Source organism: Buteo buteo, chromosome Z (genome assembly GCF_964188355.1).
Source record: "Buteo buteo chromosome Z, bButBut1.hap1.1, whole genome shotgun sequence".
In the NCBI taxonomy this organism is placed as follows: Eukaryota; Metazoa; Chordata; class Aves; order Accipitriformes; family Accipitridae; genus Buteo; species Buteo buteo.
Window position 1 is genome coordinate 18,852,004 of NC_134204.1, and position 15,016 is coordinate 18,867,019.

General features: G+C 37.1%; 1 protein-coding gene across 1 annotated transcript in view; it reads left to right on the forward strand.

Moving 5' to 3' along the window:
- Window positions 1–15,016, forward strand: part of ITGA1 (integrin subunit alpha 1) — a 77,051-nt gene that overhangs the window by 21,416 nt on the left and 40,619 nt on the right. Inside the window, exons 2-6 of the mRNA XM_075021114.1 lie at window positions 7,828–7,948; window positions 10,876–10,988; window positions 11,966–12,054; window positions 12,147–12,261; window positions 12,930–13,057. Coding sequence (XP_074877215.1) covers window positions 7,828–7,948; window positions 10,876–10,988; window positions 11,966–12,054; window positions 12,147–12,261; window positions 12,930–13,057 — 566 coding nt within the window. The remainder of the gene's footprint in view (window positions 1–7,827; window positions 7,949–10,875; window positions 10,989–11,965; window positions 12,055–12,146; window positions 12,262–12,929; window positions 13,058–15,016) is intronic.

Sequence of the window (15,016 nt, forward strand, 5' to 3'; positions counted from 1 at the left end):
TATCGTGAGCTTCAAGTCTGATGTTGTAAAATAAATCTTGATTCAAAGATGCATTTAAGTTAACTGATTATTAACCATAATAGGGTGGTGCTATGTAAGGATGGTCATACCATTTTTTTAACCAGATAGTGATGGGTTGACCTTCTTAACCAGTTGTGCTACCTATTGCACAATCCAGCTATATCTTTGGATTGAATCATAGGCATAATGTTGAAGGAACTACTGCTTGAAGTGAGGTGATTTATGTGATTACATAAGCTAGAAAAGGTATGGGAGCTACTTGCTTAAGAATGAAAAATGATCGGGTTTGCTTCCTTCCATTAGGCAAGTGTTACGAAATTTAATTTCTTAGGAAATCTGAAAAGAATACTTATAAATACTTGGGCATTATTTCACATGATAAGAATGATAACACTTTGGTTACTCAATTAGCATCATACTCATTTAAAAGAAACTGTAAGATTCTTACTGGATTTACTTGGCCTTTCATTTAGCCTAAGAGGAACAAAATTAATTGGAAATACATACGTATGCTAGTTAGTGTAGGAAAAGCAGTCCAGTTAACCATATGAAGTCAAATGAAAAATCACTATGGAAGAATTGACTTTGGGACTTGCTAAGGATTTTAATGTGTGTTTCCCACAGCAATAGCTGTACCTGGCTTACCATGCTGGTTTCGACAAGGCTACACAGTGGAAAGCTTAAAGCAGCAGGACATCAGCCTGCAAAACTGGGATTCAGCATAATTGAGCTAGTAGAAAGCTTGTAGAAAACCAGCTGAAACGTTGTACTTGATTCTTCCCATGAACCTAGAGGAATTTTGTGCAGAGGAAAACCTACAGATTCATGAGAAGTTTTGTAGACTATTGTGAAGAACACATTTTTCTTTAGGTTAAATGTCCTCGTTTATTCACTTTTTGCATGAAATTATCTCTCGCTCCTTTTTAAGCTTCTGGTTTTATTTCAGAAAATAACATACACGTTCATTTTAATTATGCATTCTGTGTGAAATCTGAGTTAATTATAGATTACTATAAATACCTTCTATCTCAAAAAAAAGGTCAAGAGATAAAGGGTCCTGGTGGCTTATAGATAAAGCTAGATGGTAGGAAATAAAAGTTATAGTGGGATGTTCAGGAGGAAATGGTCTTTGATAGCAAAGGAGGATGGGTCTAGAGGGGAAGGCAAAGATTATAGGAACTTGAACGGTCTTAAGTGTTGATGGAAGAACTACATCCAAAAGATGGACTGGAGATCACTGGAGACAAGCTGAAACATTTTCTAGGAGTTGTTTCACTTACATCAAGCTGCTAAATTTGCTAAGCCTCTGCACATCTGTGCAAGTCTAGTAGCTGACCACACAAAGTTTTCTGTATGTGGCTGCATATTTCTAAGGCTTTTCCTCTCTTCTGTGAGAAACTGCAAAGTGCTAAGAATTGTGCCAATGAGAGGACTACTTTCCAAACTCTGAACAAAATAGTTTTATTCTGATGACTGGCAACTAAGTGCAGCACATATTCTTGGTCTCTGCTATTGTATTTCCATAAGTTTTGCCTGTTGCATTTTGTAACTCATTCGGGACCACATTACAAAGCATTGATTCAGTATATTTTCAGGCTTGACATCGCATTATAAAGCTATTTTCCAGTACAAATTATTCAGTACAAAACCAGCAAAGGAAGCTCTATTTAATGAGTTGTACAAAGCATTTAACTGGTTTTGAAAAATATGTGGCTACTGAACCTGGAACCACTTTCATATCATATTTCTTGTTCTATTTAGGATATTTACCTACTTTTAATAAGAACTCTTTTTTTAATTATTTGGTCTCATTCCAGAAAGTCAGTCTTCTGCTCTTCAAAGGTTAAAGAAAAAATGCTGGAGGCAAAATTATACAAACACTCTTTTGTAGCCCTGAAAAATAAAAGCCTTGATTTAAGCAGTACTGAAAAGTTTCAGAAGTTTAAACTTTTTTTTTTAATATACAGCTTTATTTGAAACGTGCTGATATTTAGCCAGCCAGAACTGCATGCAGCAGGAACTCCTACTGCAGCGTCCTTGGCCTTACACAATAAGGCCAGAACACTGTGGACCCCAAGCTCACAGATGGCAATTGTACCACGCCGTCATATTTTCTTCCACTTGGGATGTCTGTGACTAACTCTCTTTTTCATAAGACAAGACCGTATAATTCGGCAGTGACATTATCCCAAATGAAGCAAAAAATAAATTGTGAAGATTCTCCCATGTGCTGGTCCAGCAAAGAATCCACTTTGAAGTGTTTGAGCCATGATTTCACAAATAGCATTTTTATAGGTATGTCTTTGCAAGCAGATGAATGTGTAATCTTCCCTTGCTACCAGCCAGATGCAGTCGAGCCCTGAACCCAAATGATGCAGCTAAAAGATCCGGCTTTCAGGAGGTTTTATTTGCTGAGGCTCAGTGTTGCACTTACTGAAGGACACAGTTTGTCCCCTGCTACTGGCTTGATTCCAGCTAGCTGAGAGCAGCAGCACAGGCTTGCACATGCCAACACACAGTGGTATCAGTTTCCTGAAGTGAGTTTTCTAGTTGCAGAGGATGATACTATTCACCACTGTTTTGAAAATAAGCTTTTGTGGGAGGCCAAGCCAATGCTTGCAGTCCTGCTCCTCTCACTGAGTAACTGTCACCAGCATCCCAATTCCTTCCTTTTATGCTGTTTGCTTCATATGTTTTCTAAGATCACAACAGAGACAGGTAGTCTTTTGCAATATCAGCATAAAATACTTTCAAAGGCAACCAGCTATTGCTTTATGAACTAGGACATCCTTCCTAATGCCACTTAGCTTTCAGTACATTTTGGTCAGATGCACTGTTCTGTGTTGCTGTACTGCACTCCTATGTTGTTTGCAGCTCTTTAAAATATCCTTACAACATCACTGGTTGTAATATGTGCTGTACAAGACATTAAAGCAATTTTGGTTGGGTTTTTTTTTTTAATTTATTTTTTTGCAAGAGATCCAGGTATATGAGAACTCCATAAAACATTTTAATCTTACTTTGATCTCCAGCTTAAATTTCTCTATCCTCTTTTATTTTCCAGGATGGAAGTAGCCTGATTTTTTTTTTTCTGCTAATAACTTTTTTTGAGTTTCCCAATATTTGCCAGTTGTGCATACTTTTGCAAGACATTTCTCCTTGTTTTGTTGTCCCTCTTGATTGCACATAGACCTGCTTTTTTTCAGTCTCTTCTTGCAAAATGCAGCAGAATTCATAAGGACACCTGAAATGCTATAGCATAAGTGAAACGGAACAAAAATAACACTTTGACCACATGCTGGTGGGGAGAAGTAGTGTGCAGCCAACTTGTAAGCCCTGTTCAATGCAAAGTGTGAATTTGTCCTTTCCCATTTTTGCAAAAAACATCTGTATTTCTCAGAATAACCACTATTTACAGAGGATGCAATTGCTGTTTGCTAGAGACCATACACAAATTAAATATCCTAACTGAATTTACTCTCTTCTCTTAGCTAAATAGTCTTCATGATGTAATTTATTGTGGGTGATTTGTGGTGATCTGTTTTTTGTCAGTAAATAGCGAAGTGTTAGGCTTTTTTCTACAGTTCAGGTTTTGTTTATATCCATCTGTTCTAGGAAAATAAGAGTGCCTATTCTGCAGTTCTCTGTTTGCAAAGGTTAGAGTGGCCAGGCAATATGCACATGGGCAGGTGCCAGGGAAATCTAGTTTTGCACAGTTTAGAGGCAGAATAACCACGCAGACAGCACGAACGTTTGGTTAAAAGATCTCACTAAATGAAACATAAAAAAGGTATTAGTGGCTACTGGACAAGTATGAGCTACTACTCTAGGTTTGTAATAGAAATAATATTTGGGTTGTTGTCCTGGTGACTGAGTACTAATCTTTCACGTATAGGTACAAACTGTGCTCAGCAAAGAATGCTGCATGCATCAGCTAGTGTTCTCCTCAGTTTAAATCGGTAGTGATAGGAACGTTGTCCCAGGTTTTCTACAGTGCCTCATTTCTAGTAGAACATTAAGTTAAAAGCTAGAACTGCAGTTTTATCCTTTCATAAACATTTCTATTCTGCATTTCTGATCTGTATTTTCAGTCATTCTGTTAACACAATATGAAATAATTCAAAATCTTAATTTAACTTACCTACATTTTTTGTTGAGTATATAGTCAAATACTATGTACCTTACAAAAAAATGGGTTTTTTTCTCCTTAATCCCATAACTCTCAAAAGAATACTCTCCAACTTCCCTGTAGCTCTTCTTTTTCCACTGCTTCTGCCAATAGTCTTTTTGATTCATATATACAAGTTTGCTAGAAACAGATGAGAATGCATGCATCTTGGACAGAAACTGGGAGTTTGGAAGAGTGCAAGCTAGATATTGTTATTAATATAAAGTATCACTTTCACAGTCACAATCAGTGGTATTTTTAAATGTTCTGAATCATCAGCTCATATGTACAATGTTCTATGTACTGAAAAATGAAACAAAATGTGAAAGCCAGGTTGTCATGAGTCGGTAGATTATTGTTAGTTAACAGTGTAATGTGGGTCTCTGTCAACTCCACTTTTCCATTTGTCATCTGCAGATTTGAGCGTATCTTTGACTAGTAAGATTTCCTTTTACAGAATCTGTGGAAAATGTAATGAGATGCCTTTAAATCTATTAATTATTTATAAGTTAATTTTACACTGCTTATGATGACCCTTACTTTTATTCAGAAACATTATGCTCATGATGTTTCATAGCATGTGGAAGCTACAGAAGGTCATGTAATATATTTGCATATTAAAATACACCACAAAGTTTGTGTGTGAAGTCAAATTTCAAAGCATCTGATTTCTGGCTAAGATAGAACAGGAAGATGAGAAACCAAAAGGATAACCATACTGGATCAAATCAAGACCGTGTTTTTTCCAGTATCATGTCTGCAGGAGTACATGTAAGCTGATAGCTAGAGAAAAAAAAAACATAACTGAGAAAGCGCATATAATATTCCTCCTTCAGCTTCCAAATATTTCCAGCTGAGGGCATTTCCTGAACCGGATGTGCATTCTGAATGGTTTGTAAGCTGCAGTGGTTTTGTCTTCCATTACATTACTCAGTTACCCATTGAATACATAACATTTAGCATCCAAAACATCCTTCGTTGACAAGGTTTACAGGTCTATTCCCTCCTGTGTGGAGTCACCTCCTTTTCATTTCTGACCAGTCTGGCCCATCTAGCTTCTTTTGATTCCTCTAGCTTTAATTTTTAGAAGAACATTTATTATTATTGCTGGTTCTAATTTGACCTCAGTCAGAGTCACAGATTTGGGAGATTAGTAGCAAATAGCTGGCATTTTTTATTCCTCTTCTAGTTTGCTTGGTTTAGCATTTCACATTTTCAAACTTTATGTTATAGCTACAAGGATTAGCAGTGTATTTGTTAATATCATGAGATTTGAGTATATCGCATAACAGATTCAGGAAACTTCAAGACCATTTAGTATAGTGAATACACGGTAAAAATCACAATAGTTGTGAATATCAATACTGCATCATTGTGAAGAAATTCCTTGTCTATCAGCGGGTGATGGCATGATGATGGAGGATATCATGATGGAGTGTACAGAGCACAGAGTGCACATGTAACCGTAGGCAGCTTTAAGAGAAAGTAAATTGGAAGAAATGAGCTGGAATCTGTGGCCTTTTTCATACCATAGTATGTTTTAAATATCATCATAAAGTGAAAAAAAGGGGAAGAACATTCCTCTGAAGACCTCTAGGAGGATGTTCTGTCCATCTTTCTCAGGGGCTAAAGTGAACAGACTTCTGGAGATCTTTAAGAGGCAAGTCGACATGGATAGATTTAGCAGCTACCTCTCTTCAACTAAATAATGGACTTAGACACTTACTTTAGCAGGCAATCTCATTAGAACCGTATCATTGTCTAGAAGGTAGGTTGGGAGCCTAAATGATGTGGTTTGAATCCCACACATGGTGTCAAAAATAATAATAGCAATTATTTTTACTTTGAAATTTAACAAAAGAAGATTTGAGCCAGTGATAACTTGTCTGAATTTTTAAAAATTTATTTTGCTGATTTTAATTATGCTTTGATGACCGAGAGTAGGGGAGGAAAACACCTATTGAGTGTTGACTCTTCATGCTCTATGACCATGAAGAGTCATAGCAGAATTTCTTTAAACATATGTGTTTAAGGAAGACAAAAGATGCATGGATTACTTTTCCAGCAAATTATTTCCCATCAGACTGTCAGCCATGAATTTTTTCTTATCATTTGCAACAAATCTTTTCTAAAGAATAAAAATAAACTCTGTTTTAGTTTTTTCACTTCTTTATATTTCCTGACTCTGACTGCAGGAAAGAAAAACTGAAATAACACAAATGAAAGTTTTCCTTTTTTTGCTGTCCAGTGAAACTGGAAATACCTACTAAGTGATAAATAGTCTTCTGTGATAATTTTACTGCATTAAGCAGGAAATAAGATGCTGAGAGAGACAGATTAGCATTGACCACTTGGGAGCTTAATTATAGTAACAGGATTTCTATGAGAATATCATCATCTCAATGGTGAATAACACAGATGTATTTTAGTAACAGGACATTATTTAGATGCTTTGACATGCAGAAAGTATCATGGATTTGGGTATTTTTGTGTAACTGTTAAATGTCAGCAAATGGTCATGAAATGCTTCTTTGAAATGAAATGAAAGTTGTGTATAATTGTGGTTTTAAGCAGTCTTGATGTTCTACAAATTCAATTAATTTTTGGCTCTTGTGAATTAAATACACAGCTAGCTCTGCAGCAGCAGAGTCAGTGATTGCTTTTGAAACTGACTTCAACAGGGCAAAGGTGGAAGAGATGCCTATAAGGAATAAAAAAAAAAGATAAATAACCTTATTTTTATATATAAACAGTAATTTTGGCTTCTTAATGACCCTCACGGTAGGTTATGATTATCACTTCAAGCTGGAGTTTTCACCCTAGATACTTCATTTTTCTGAAATTTGCTATACAGTCATATTTTTTACACTATTTTCCCTGATGATGATCACTGAACTTTAGGGTATGGGAAATCAGTCTGAAGAAACATCTGCTGTCATGACTGGCCTCATCATTGTTGAACATCACAGTTGTAGAGCGACTTTTCCTAAGTGGGGAAATGTTGGTTTTCTGCAAATAGTCACATACAGTTACTTTTGAGATAACAGCATCTGGTTGCATTAAAAATTTATTCTGTTATTTTCCAATATGAAAGGTTTACAGGTACTCTAGAATAGAATTAAGAGAAAACCATACACTTTTTTTTTCTCTAATATAGATTAAATTTAAATACATCTGAAAGCTTTTCCTCATTCTTTTCCTATGTGTGTCTTCTGCAAACAGTTGAAAATTAGTTAATTCTCAAATTTATGAAAACTGAAGAACTACTACCTTGAATGAGGGAAGGAACATTTTGTGTAAAATTCTTACATTAGAAATGCATGGAGCTAAAAGGAGTAAAAATAACTAAAAATTTTTTTTATTTACTATTAAAGGTAATAATACTTAATGTTATTTGAATTGTGATTTACAAATGAGTGATGAACTTTGCAAAATGGGTTTTGGATAGAGAAGTCCAGTTGCTAACATCTCTGAATTTAGCTGTGTACATATGTGTGAGGAAGCTTACCAGCTGTGATAAATATGCCGCAAATGCCACTTTCAATCCCTGTTTTGTACCTCCAGTTAAGTCATAATTGAACCTTGATTTCTTAAAAGTCTTGGGTTTTATGTTGCTACATATTACTTTTTTTTTAAAGCTCTCTTTCACCTCGTCGGCTCTTCCAATGTTGACGTGAAAAATGCAATGACTTTCAGTGGGCCTCTGGAAGACATGTTTGGGTACACAGTCCAACAGTATGAAAATGAGGAAGGGAAATGGTAAGCTGTTTTTCTTCTCTTAAATGGAAACTCCAAATGATCAGGTATTCAGTGACTCAGGTACTATGCTATTACTTGTAAGTATGCCCGATATGTAAGGGTCAGATTCTGTCAGTCATATTTCTTAAATTAATGCACAGTCCTAAGGAAACCTGGAAAGATTGGGGAGTGAAAGATCCAAATTTGTATCTACATTTATTTCCTCAAAGACATAAATGAGTTCACAAAGTGGGTAAATTCCTTTCTTGATGGAGCTGAGAAAGTTTTGTGTTATGCCTGAGCCCTCTTTTTTCCATTTATCAAATAAAATCATTATTTATCTTCTCCTTGAGTTAACGTATTGGCAGTGAAATTGCTCCTGTTTTACCTAACTAATCTGTATTATGTATTTTTTTCTAAAGTTTTCTGCCAGAGGTTGTCTTTACAGAGTGTTTTAACTGGTGGGAAGATTTTCCTGTCAAAATATTTATTAATACAGTACTCTGCCTTCCCTTTTGGAGGGCTAATTACATCTTGCAATCAGTAATATATTCACATTTGGGACTTGGAGCCTTCTTCTTAACATGTCTTTTCCTTCTTGTTGTTCTCCTGAATTAGAAGTTGCATTTTGGCATGCTTACTGGTATCATTGCTTCTTGGTCTTTTGATAAACACCTGCTTATGATTTTCGCTTGTAAAAACAAATTTCACAGGCTAACCAGGAGGACTGAAATAACGATTGAATGGTAAAAGGTTTGGGAATCCTGAGATCTCCACCATTCTTTGCAGATTGCTCTGGTTTTGCCAGAGCTTTGCCAGTAATTTGACATTCTTGGTAAACCCGGGGACTCCCGCGAGCAGCCTGGGATGACAGACACGTGGCTGCGTGACAGCCAGGTCAGACTGTTCTGCAGTGCCCAAGCACTCTCCCCTGCAAGCATCAGGGATTTCTGACTCCGAGAGTCTGTCCACCACTGCAACACATTCACCATTAGCCATAGGGGATGTTCACAGATAATGAAACTGCAGAGCCTGCTTTTGAAAATGCTAGCTCTCGATTGCCCGGGTTGTAGGATGTTTAAATATATATCTGCACGAGCGTCATGGGAGAATACTATTGACCTTCTTTGAGCTAATTTAGACCTTCAGGAAATGGTATCCATTCTAGGAGCTGGGATTTTGCAAAGTAAGCTATATTGCTGTAAACTGTCCTGAAACCTTTCAAGAGCAAAAAATAATATGAGCTGGAAATGGTGGCTCTTCCAGTAGCTGAAGGAAGACAGGAATCTAAACTAGCGTGCTAGATCTGAACATCTCTGAAATTAAACTCCAGAGCTGCTGTTCAGTTGTCAAGTTTTCAAGTTGCTTTCAGCCTAGCAACATCCAGAGCAGGAAATCTGTAGGTTGACAGTTAAAAATAAATATACAAAGCATCCCTGTGATGCTTTGTCAACTGCTATAAAGCTACCTAGATACCACAGATAGAGCTTTTCAGCAACAGGTGTTCTGTGAACCTGACTGCGGTTGTTTCTTAATAAAACTGGGGTCCCCTAAAAAAAATCCCTGTGCAAAAAGACAAAGTAGCCTTTCAGACCACTTCTCTCTGTTCGTGGGGCTCTTTCTTTCTGAGCAAAGAACAGCATGGGGACATGATCCTGCTGAGCATTGACCACCTCCCATGGAATGTCAAGCACAGTCAGTTTCTCTGCAGTTAAATGAAAGTCAAGGACGCATGATGGGCTGTGGTGCCTGTTTCTAAGTTTTGGTGTATAAAATATATACATTACAGCATATAGCTTGAAAGAGCAGTCAGATCCAGTATACACTTACAGCATTTTATTTTGCTTTAGAATTATTAATGAAAAAAATCTTAATGGGTCACAATGAGCAATTCCAGTAAGGTTTTTTTAGAAGCTGGATTGTCTACTGGGTTTAAATTCTCCTTTCTGTCTTTTTTAAATCCATAGGCTACATTTTACCTGTTACATCATTCTATTCAAATATCTTCTGCCTGGACTCATGAGTTTATAATTAAAGGTTGAAATGGTTCTCTCAGTAACTCTTCACAATCATCTAAGTGTCCAGGAGCAAATCTTATTGAGCTATTACTCTTAATGGCAGGATTTCTGTTCCCAGTGTGTGCTGTGAATTCTAATTTGATCAAAGTTCTTCCTTACACATTTAATGGAGCCAGTTGTTATCTGCTCTGTAATGCTGGACTATTTAGTGTAGCTAATGAAGATCTGAGAACAAAAATAGTGTCCATCTCTAAACAGTGTTTCCTGCTGGAGACTGGATTTAGGAGTGGATGCTAATTTGTCATGCTTACAAAGTACTATTTGAGAATAGTGATTTTTGATCACACCAAATTTTGAAAAAAAAATGCAAAGACCAAAAATCCTTAACATTTTAAATGTTCCAAATTTCTTTTAACAACCCTTTTAATAACTTTTTTTTTTTTAATGACAGAAGAATCGTTGTATTTTACACTGCTGGCTCACATTACTTAAGACTGAATTCTTCCGTGAGCTTGTGAGCTTTCCTTTGGCATTTGATCTGTCAGCATTGAAAAAACATTTTCTTCTAAAACATATTAAAGATCAAGAAGATATTAAATATAATAGATATTTCCTTCTGTATTACTTTTAATACTTGTCATCCAGCCACCAATACTGCTTTTATTTTCCACTGGAATTTTTTCAAATGTTATTCTATTGTGTTATTTGGTATATAGGCACATTTCCTTTCTCTGTCCTTACTAAAGAGGAGACAGAGTGGCTGCTTTTGCTTGTATCTGAACTGGCATAGGTAATAATAGATACTTTTCTTGCTCTCCATCCTGTACTAGTACAGAGCTTGCTGCAGCTGTGCTCTCTCTGCAAGTTTTATTTGCTGACTTTCATGCCTTTTAAGAAACAAGACATTTCAGGTAACTTTTTCATTTGCAGGGTCCTTATTGGTTCACCATTAGTCGGCCAACCTGAGAAAAGAACAGGAGATGTATACAAATGCCCTGTAGGGAGAGACAACCAGTCACCCTGCATAAAACTGAACTTACCAGGTATGAAAGAAAATAAAGCTGTGTCACATGGAGGAATAACAGAGGCCAGATCTTAGGAGATTTTTATCTAGTAAATATGGATTAGAATTGTTTATATAGAGAAAATTTACTTAGGACCCCAGAGCCAAATGTGAATGAATTTGTGTTTGTAACATCAAAAATAATTTTATTCTAAAACTTTTCATTTTCCTGTGGAAAACATACTCATAATTTTAGAATAGGCATTTGGCTGTGTTATCAAAACTTTATTATGACTGGCATTAATTGACTGTGATTGGCAGTCCTGGCCATGGAGCCAGAAAGGCCACGGAGCATAGATTCATGGATTACCCTTTCCAAAGCTCTCTAAAGCCAGCAAGAGCCTTTGTAATGCCATCAGTAAGCTTTTGATGAGAGTGCAACTAGCCAGAACCAGGCTGATACATCGTAATGTAAATAAGGTAAATATGAATAATTTTCTTGCTCATGTCAAGAGATACATGATGTAATCAGGAAAAGATTCCCTGTTAATATGAATTTCACTAAATACACCTGTTGTGCTATTTTTTATCTCCTCCTTTCCCTTGAAAACCTAAATGTCAGTAATGTAATGTAACAGTAACAAATATAAAAGCTGTTAAGTCATTTATAGTAGGACAGGGTACAAAATGAATGTTTGTCTTCTAATTAAAAAAACCTGTGTGAACAGTAATCTCTTGCTTTCATCGTGCTGTTATTTTTACTATTTTTCTTTTTTGTGGTTCAAGAAAACTATTTGAGACAGCAAACCAGACAAATTTTCTGGGATAAAAGCCAGTCTCAGAGATTTGCTTGATTGTTGCAGTTGAAGAAGGAGGAGGAAGAGTGCTAAAATATTTGATGAAAGCAGTGTCAGTCTGGGTTTTATTTTAGAAGCTGGAAGCTCCATGCTAGGGGATATATACTTTAACATTTTGTTTTCATGTTCCCAAATACTTAACATTTTAATCTATTTATAGCTTCTACTTCAGTTCCTAACATTGTGGAAGTAAAAGAAAACATGACTCTTGGAACAACCTTAGTGACTAACCCAAAAGGAGGCTTTCTGGTAAGAAAGGACTTTTTGCCAATTTTAAAAGAAGTCTGTTTTTTCCTCAGGTACTATAACAAAAACATTTCACCCTTTTTCATATTTTAAAGGCATGTGGACCACTTTATGCTTATAAATGTGGGCGTTTGCATTACACAACTGGAGTTTGCTCTAATGTCAGCTCCACTTTTGAAACCATCGAGGCGATTGCTCCGTCTGTACAAGGTATGCATGCCACAGGCCACAGGAATTCTCCTGTGTGTCTGAAAATACAAAGTGCCAAACAAGACAAGTGTATACACACAGGCATACCAAAAAGTATGAACTGATTAACTTAGCTACCAGCATTACCAAGTTAAGTAAATGTTTTCATTATCGCTATATAACCTAAATTCTTGCTACTTTTGGAATTTTCCTCAGTATAAACAATCATTAGAGTGCTATGTAACATCTAAACACAACAGCTAAAAATAGTTGCTTATGTTTTTTACTTATGGCCAAAAGACTCTTTAAATAATGACGACATGTTAAAACCTAATACAAACCCAATTTAGTAATATAGATGAAAATCTTAAAGACCTGGTCCTTTGGAAAAATTGAAGAACAGACTGATATTGAAGAAGGTAGGGGTCACTGGTAAATGCTTCAGTTACATGATCTTCTAATCCCATTCTTAGATTTCTGCTTACGAGAAAATGCCTTGCTGATAAAGGGAACACAAACCATATAAAATATGATGCAAAAGTTGATGAATGACAGTTGGCATCAAACATGTCAGTTCAGCTCCTCTGCAGAAGGATATGCATTTGTTACTAATCACAGAAGTAACTGGAGCTGTGAAATATATTTGATCCTTGTTGGTATCAATTCTTACATGGCAATTTGTGTTGCAGAGTGTAAAACCCAGTTGGACATCGTCATAGTTCTCGATGGGTCCAACAGCATTTATCCATGGGAGAGTGTCACAGCCTTCCTAAACAGCCTCCTGAAAAACATGGATATAGGTCCTCAGCAAACACAGGTAACATGGTAGATATTTTATCGTTGTTTAATCTGCAAGGAAAAAAAAGGATTTACAGGAAATTATATGAGAGCATCATCTACGGAGCTGTTCAATTCCAAGAACTTATGGCAATGGGGTACAAAACCAAAATAACTGAAATCACAAATAAGTTTGTGTCTGCTGCCAAGTAGCGATGTCAGGGAGGCTCTCCCTCCACTCAGGCAGTCTGGAGAAACCAACTTTCTAACCTAGAGACAAAAGTTAAGTGCATTAAGTGAGGCTGCTTGAACACTCTCCTTTCCCACTTCCTTCCTCTCCACAACCACTTCTTGTCTTTTGTACTTCATAGCACAAACATTTCTGCTCCTCCGAGGCGCACATGCATGGTTCAGACAGCCTTTGATTATAAGCTTTTTTGGAGCCGTGTTCCGATATTTTGTACTGTGAAGCATTGAGCATACAGCTTTTAAACATTTGAAATCATAATTAACGAGTGGCTGTTAAGCCTCATGTTATTAATGGCAGAAGCTGCATTTACATAATAAGCGGAGAGGGCCAAATTCCCAGCTGCTATAAATCAGCGCAGTTCCACCAGAATTAACGGAGCTACAACCAATTACCCCAGCTGAGTATCTGACATATGTTTCACAGTCTGCTGAACAGAGTATGTAAATAGCAATTCCAGCAGAATTCTGGGAAGGGGGAAACATAGACGCTGGGATACATTTTAACAGAGAAAGCTTTATTAAACAGCAACAGAAGAAACTGGGCCTTCCTTTCACTTCTCCTTTTTCCCCCCTCCCAAAATCAAGGATTTTCTGGGATCTTGTATAATATTTGATATGCTGCAGGCCAATACTTAGAGTTTTTGCTACTTCAGGTTAGCTCCTAACATTCAGCTCCTGCCTTCACAAAGGAGACTGTGAGAGGGTATACAGGATATGTCTGTCTGCAGAGAGTATCCCCATCATTTTCCAAGTTAATTGGGGTTTGTGAGCTACCACCCAGCTCCCCTGTTAGCTGTACTGAACACTGGCTGATAAAATTATTACTTACAAAGCATCAACTTTACAATTATGTTCTGTTTTTTTAAACATGCTGTTCTTCCAGATATTGTGAGGAAGAAGGAAAAACACTTTGTCACATTTAACAGAAAGGAAAACAAAATAATAAATTCTTCCTGGTCCCTTATGCTGGTGATTACTAAAACATGTGCCATCTTGGGAAAATACTTAAACCTGAACTTACCAGTACAGGGCAATGGCTGCATGGAAATCACCACTGCCTCCTTCCCAAAGGGCTTCACGGAAATAGTACACAGGGCAATCAACTGTACTGCACTCTCACCCCAGTTCCTCATCCTGCAGTTCCTAAATTTTTACATTTCCACATCTCTATTACATTTGGTTTTGGAATCCTGCCTTGTCCGTGCAGCTCAGCTTGCATACAAAAGGTCCCTTGCTGGCCTGCAGTCCCGCAGCCGGCCATCTCCACCTACAAAATCCATTCTACCCACAGTTTGGCATAGCTACTCCTTCTCTCACACGTACACTTATTGACTCAAGAACGTCAGCTTTGGCATCTGGTTGCTACAGAGCAGAAACATTTGAGAGGGAGATAAGAACAGGATAAGGAGGAGAGAGGCTGAAAAACTGGAAATGGAAGGCAAAAGCTAGGGGGAATTTTCTCGGTTCCTCTTAACCTTCATCCCTTCCCCAGGACATATCCCATCTCTCTCCTCTCCTCTGAGCCCCGTGCTTGGGAACCTTGGCACAGCCAAAGTAGTACTTTGTAGTAGTAGTACTCAGAAGTACTGAGTTTATACCATCTCCTCCACCCACGCTGTCTCTTTTCTCAGAAACTGTGTTTAAATGGCTGTTGAATGGGGAAGACAAGAAATGACAGAGCAGGCTTATTTCTCCTCTCTCCTCTCGGAGCACAGAATAGGAATACAGGAACAATTGTTTACTTTCTGTC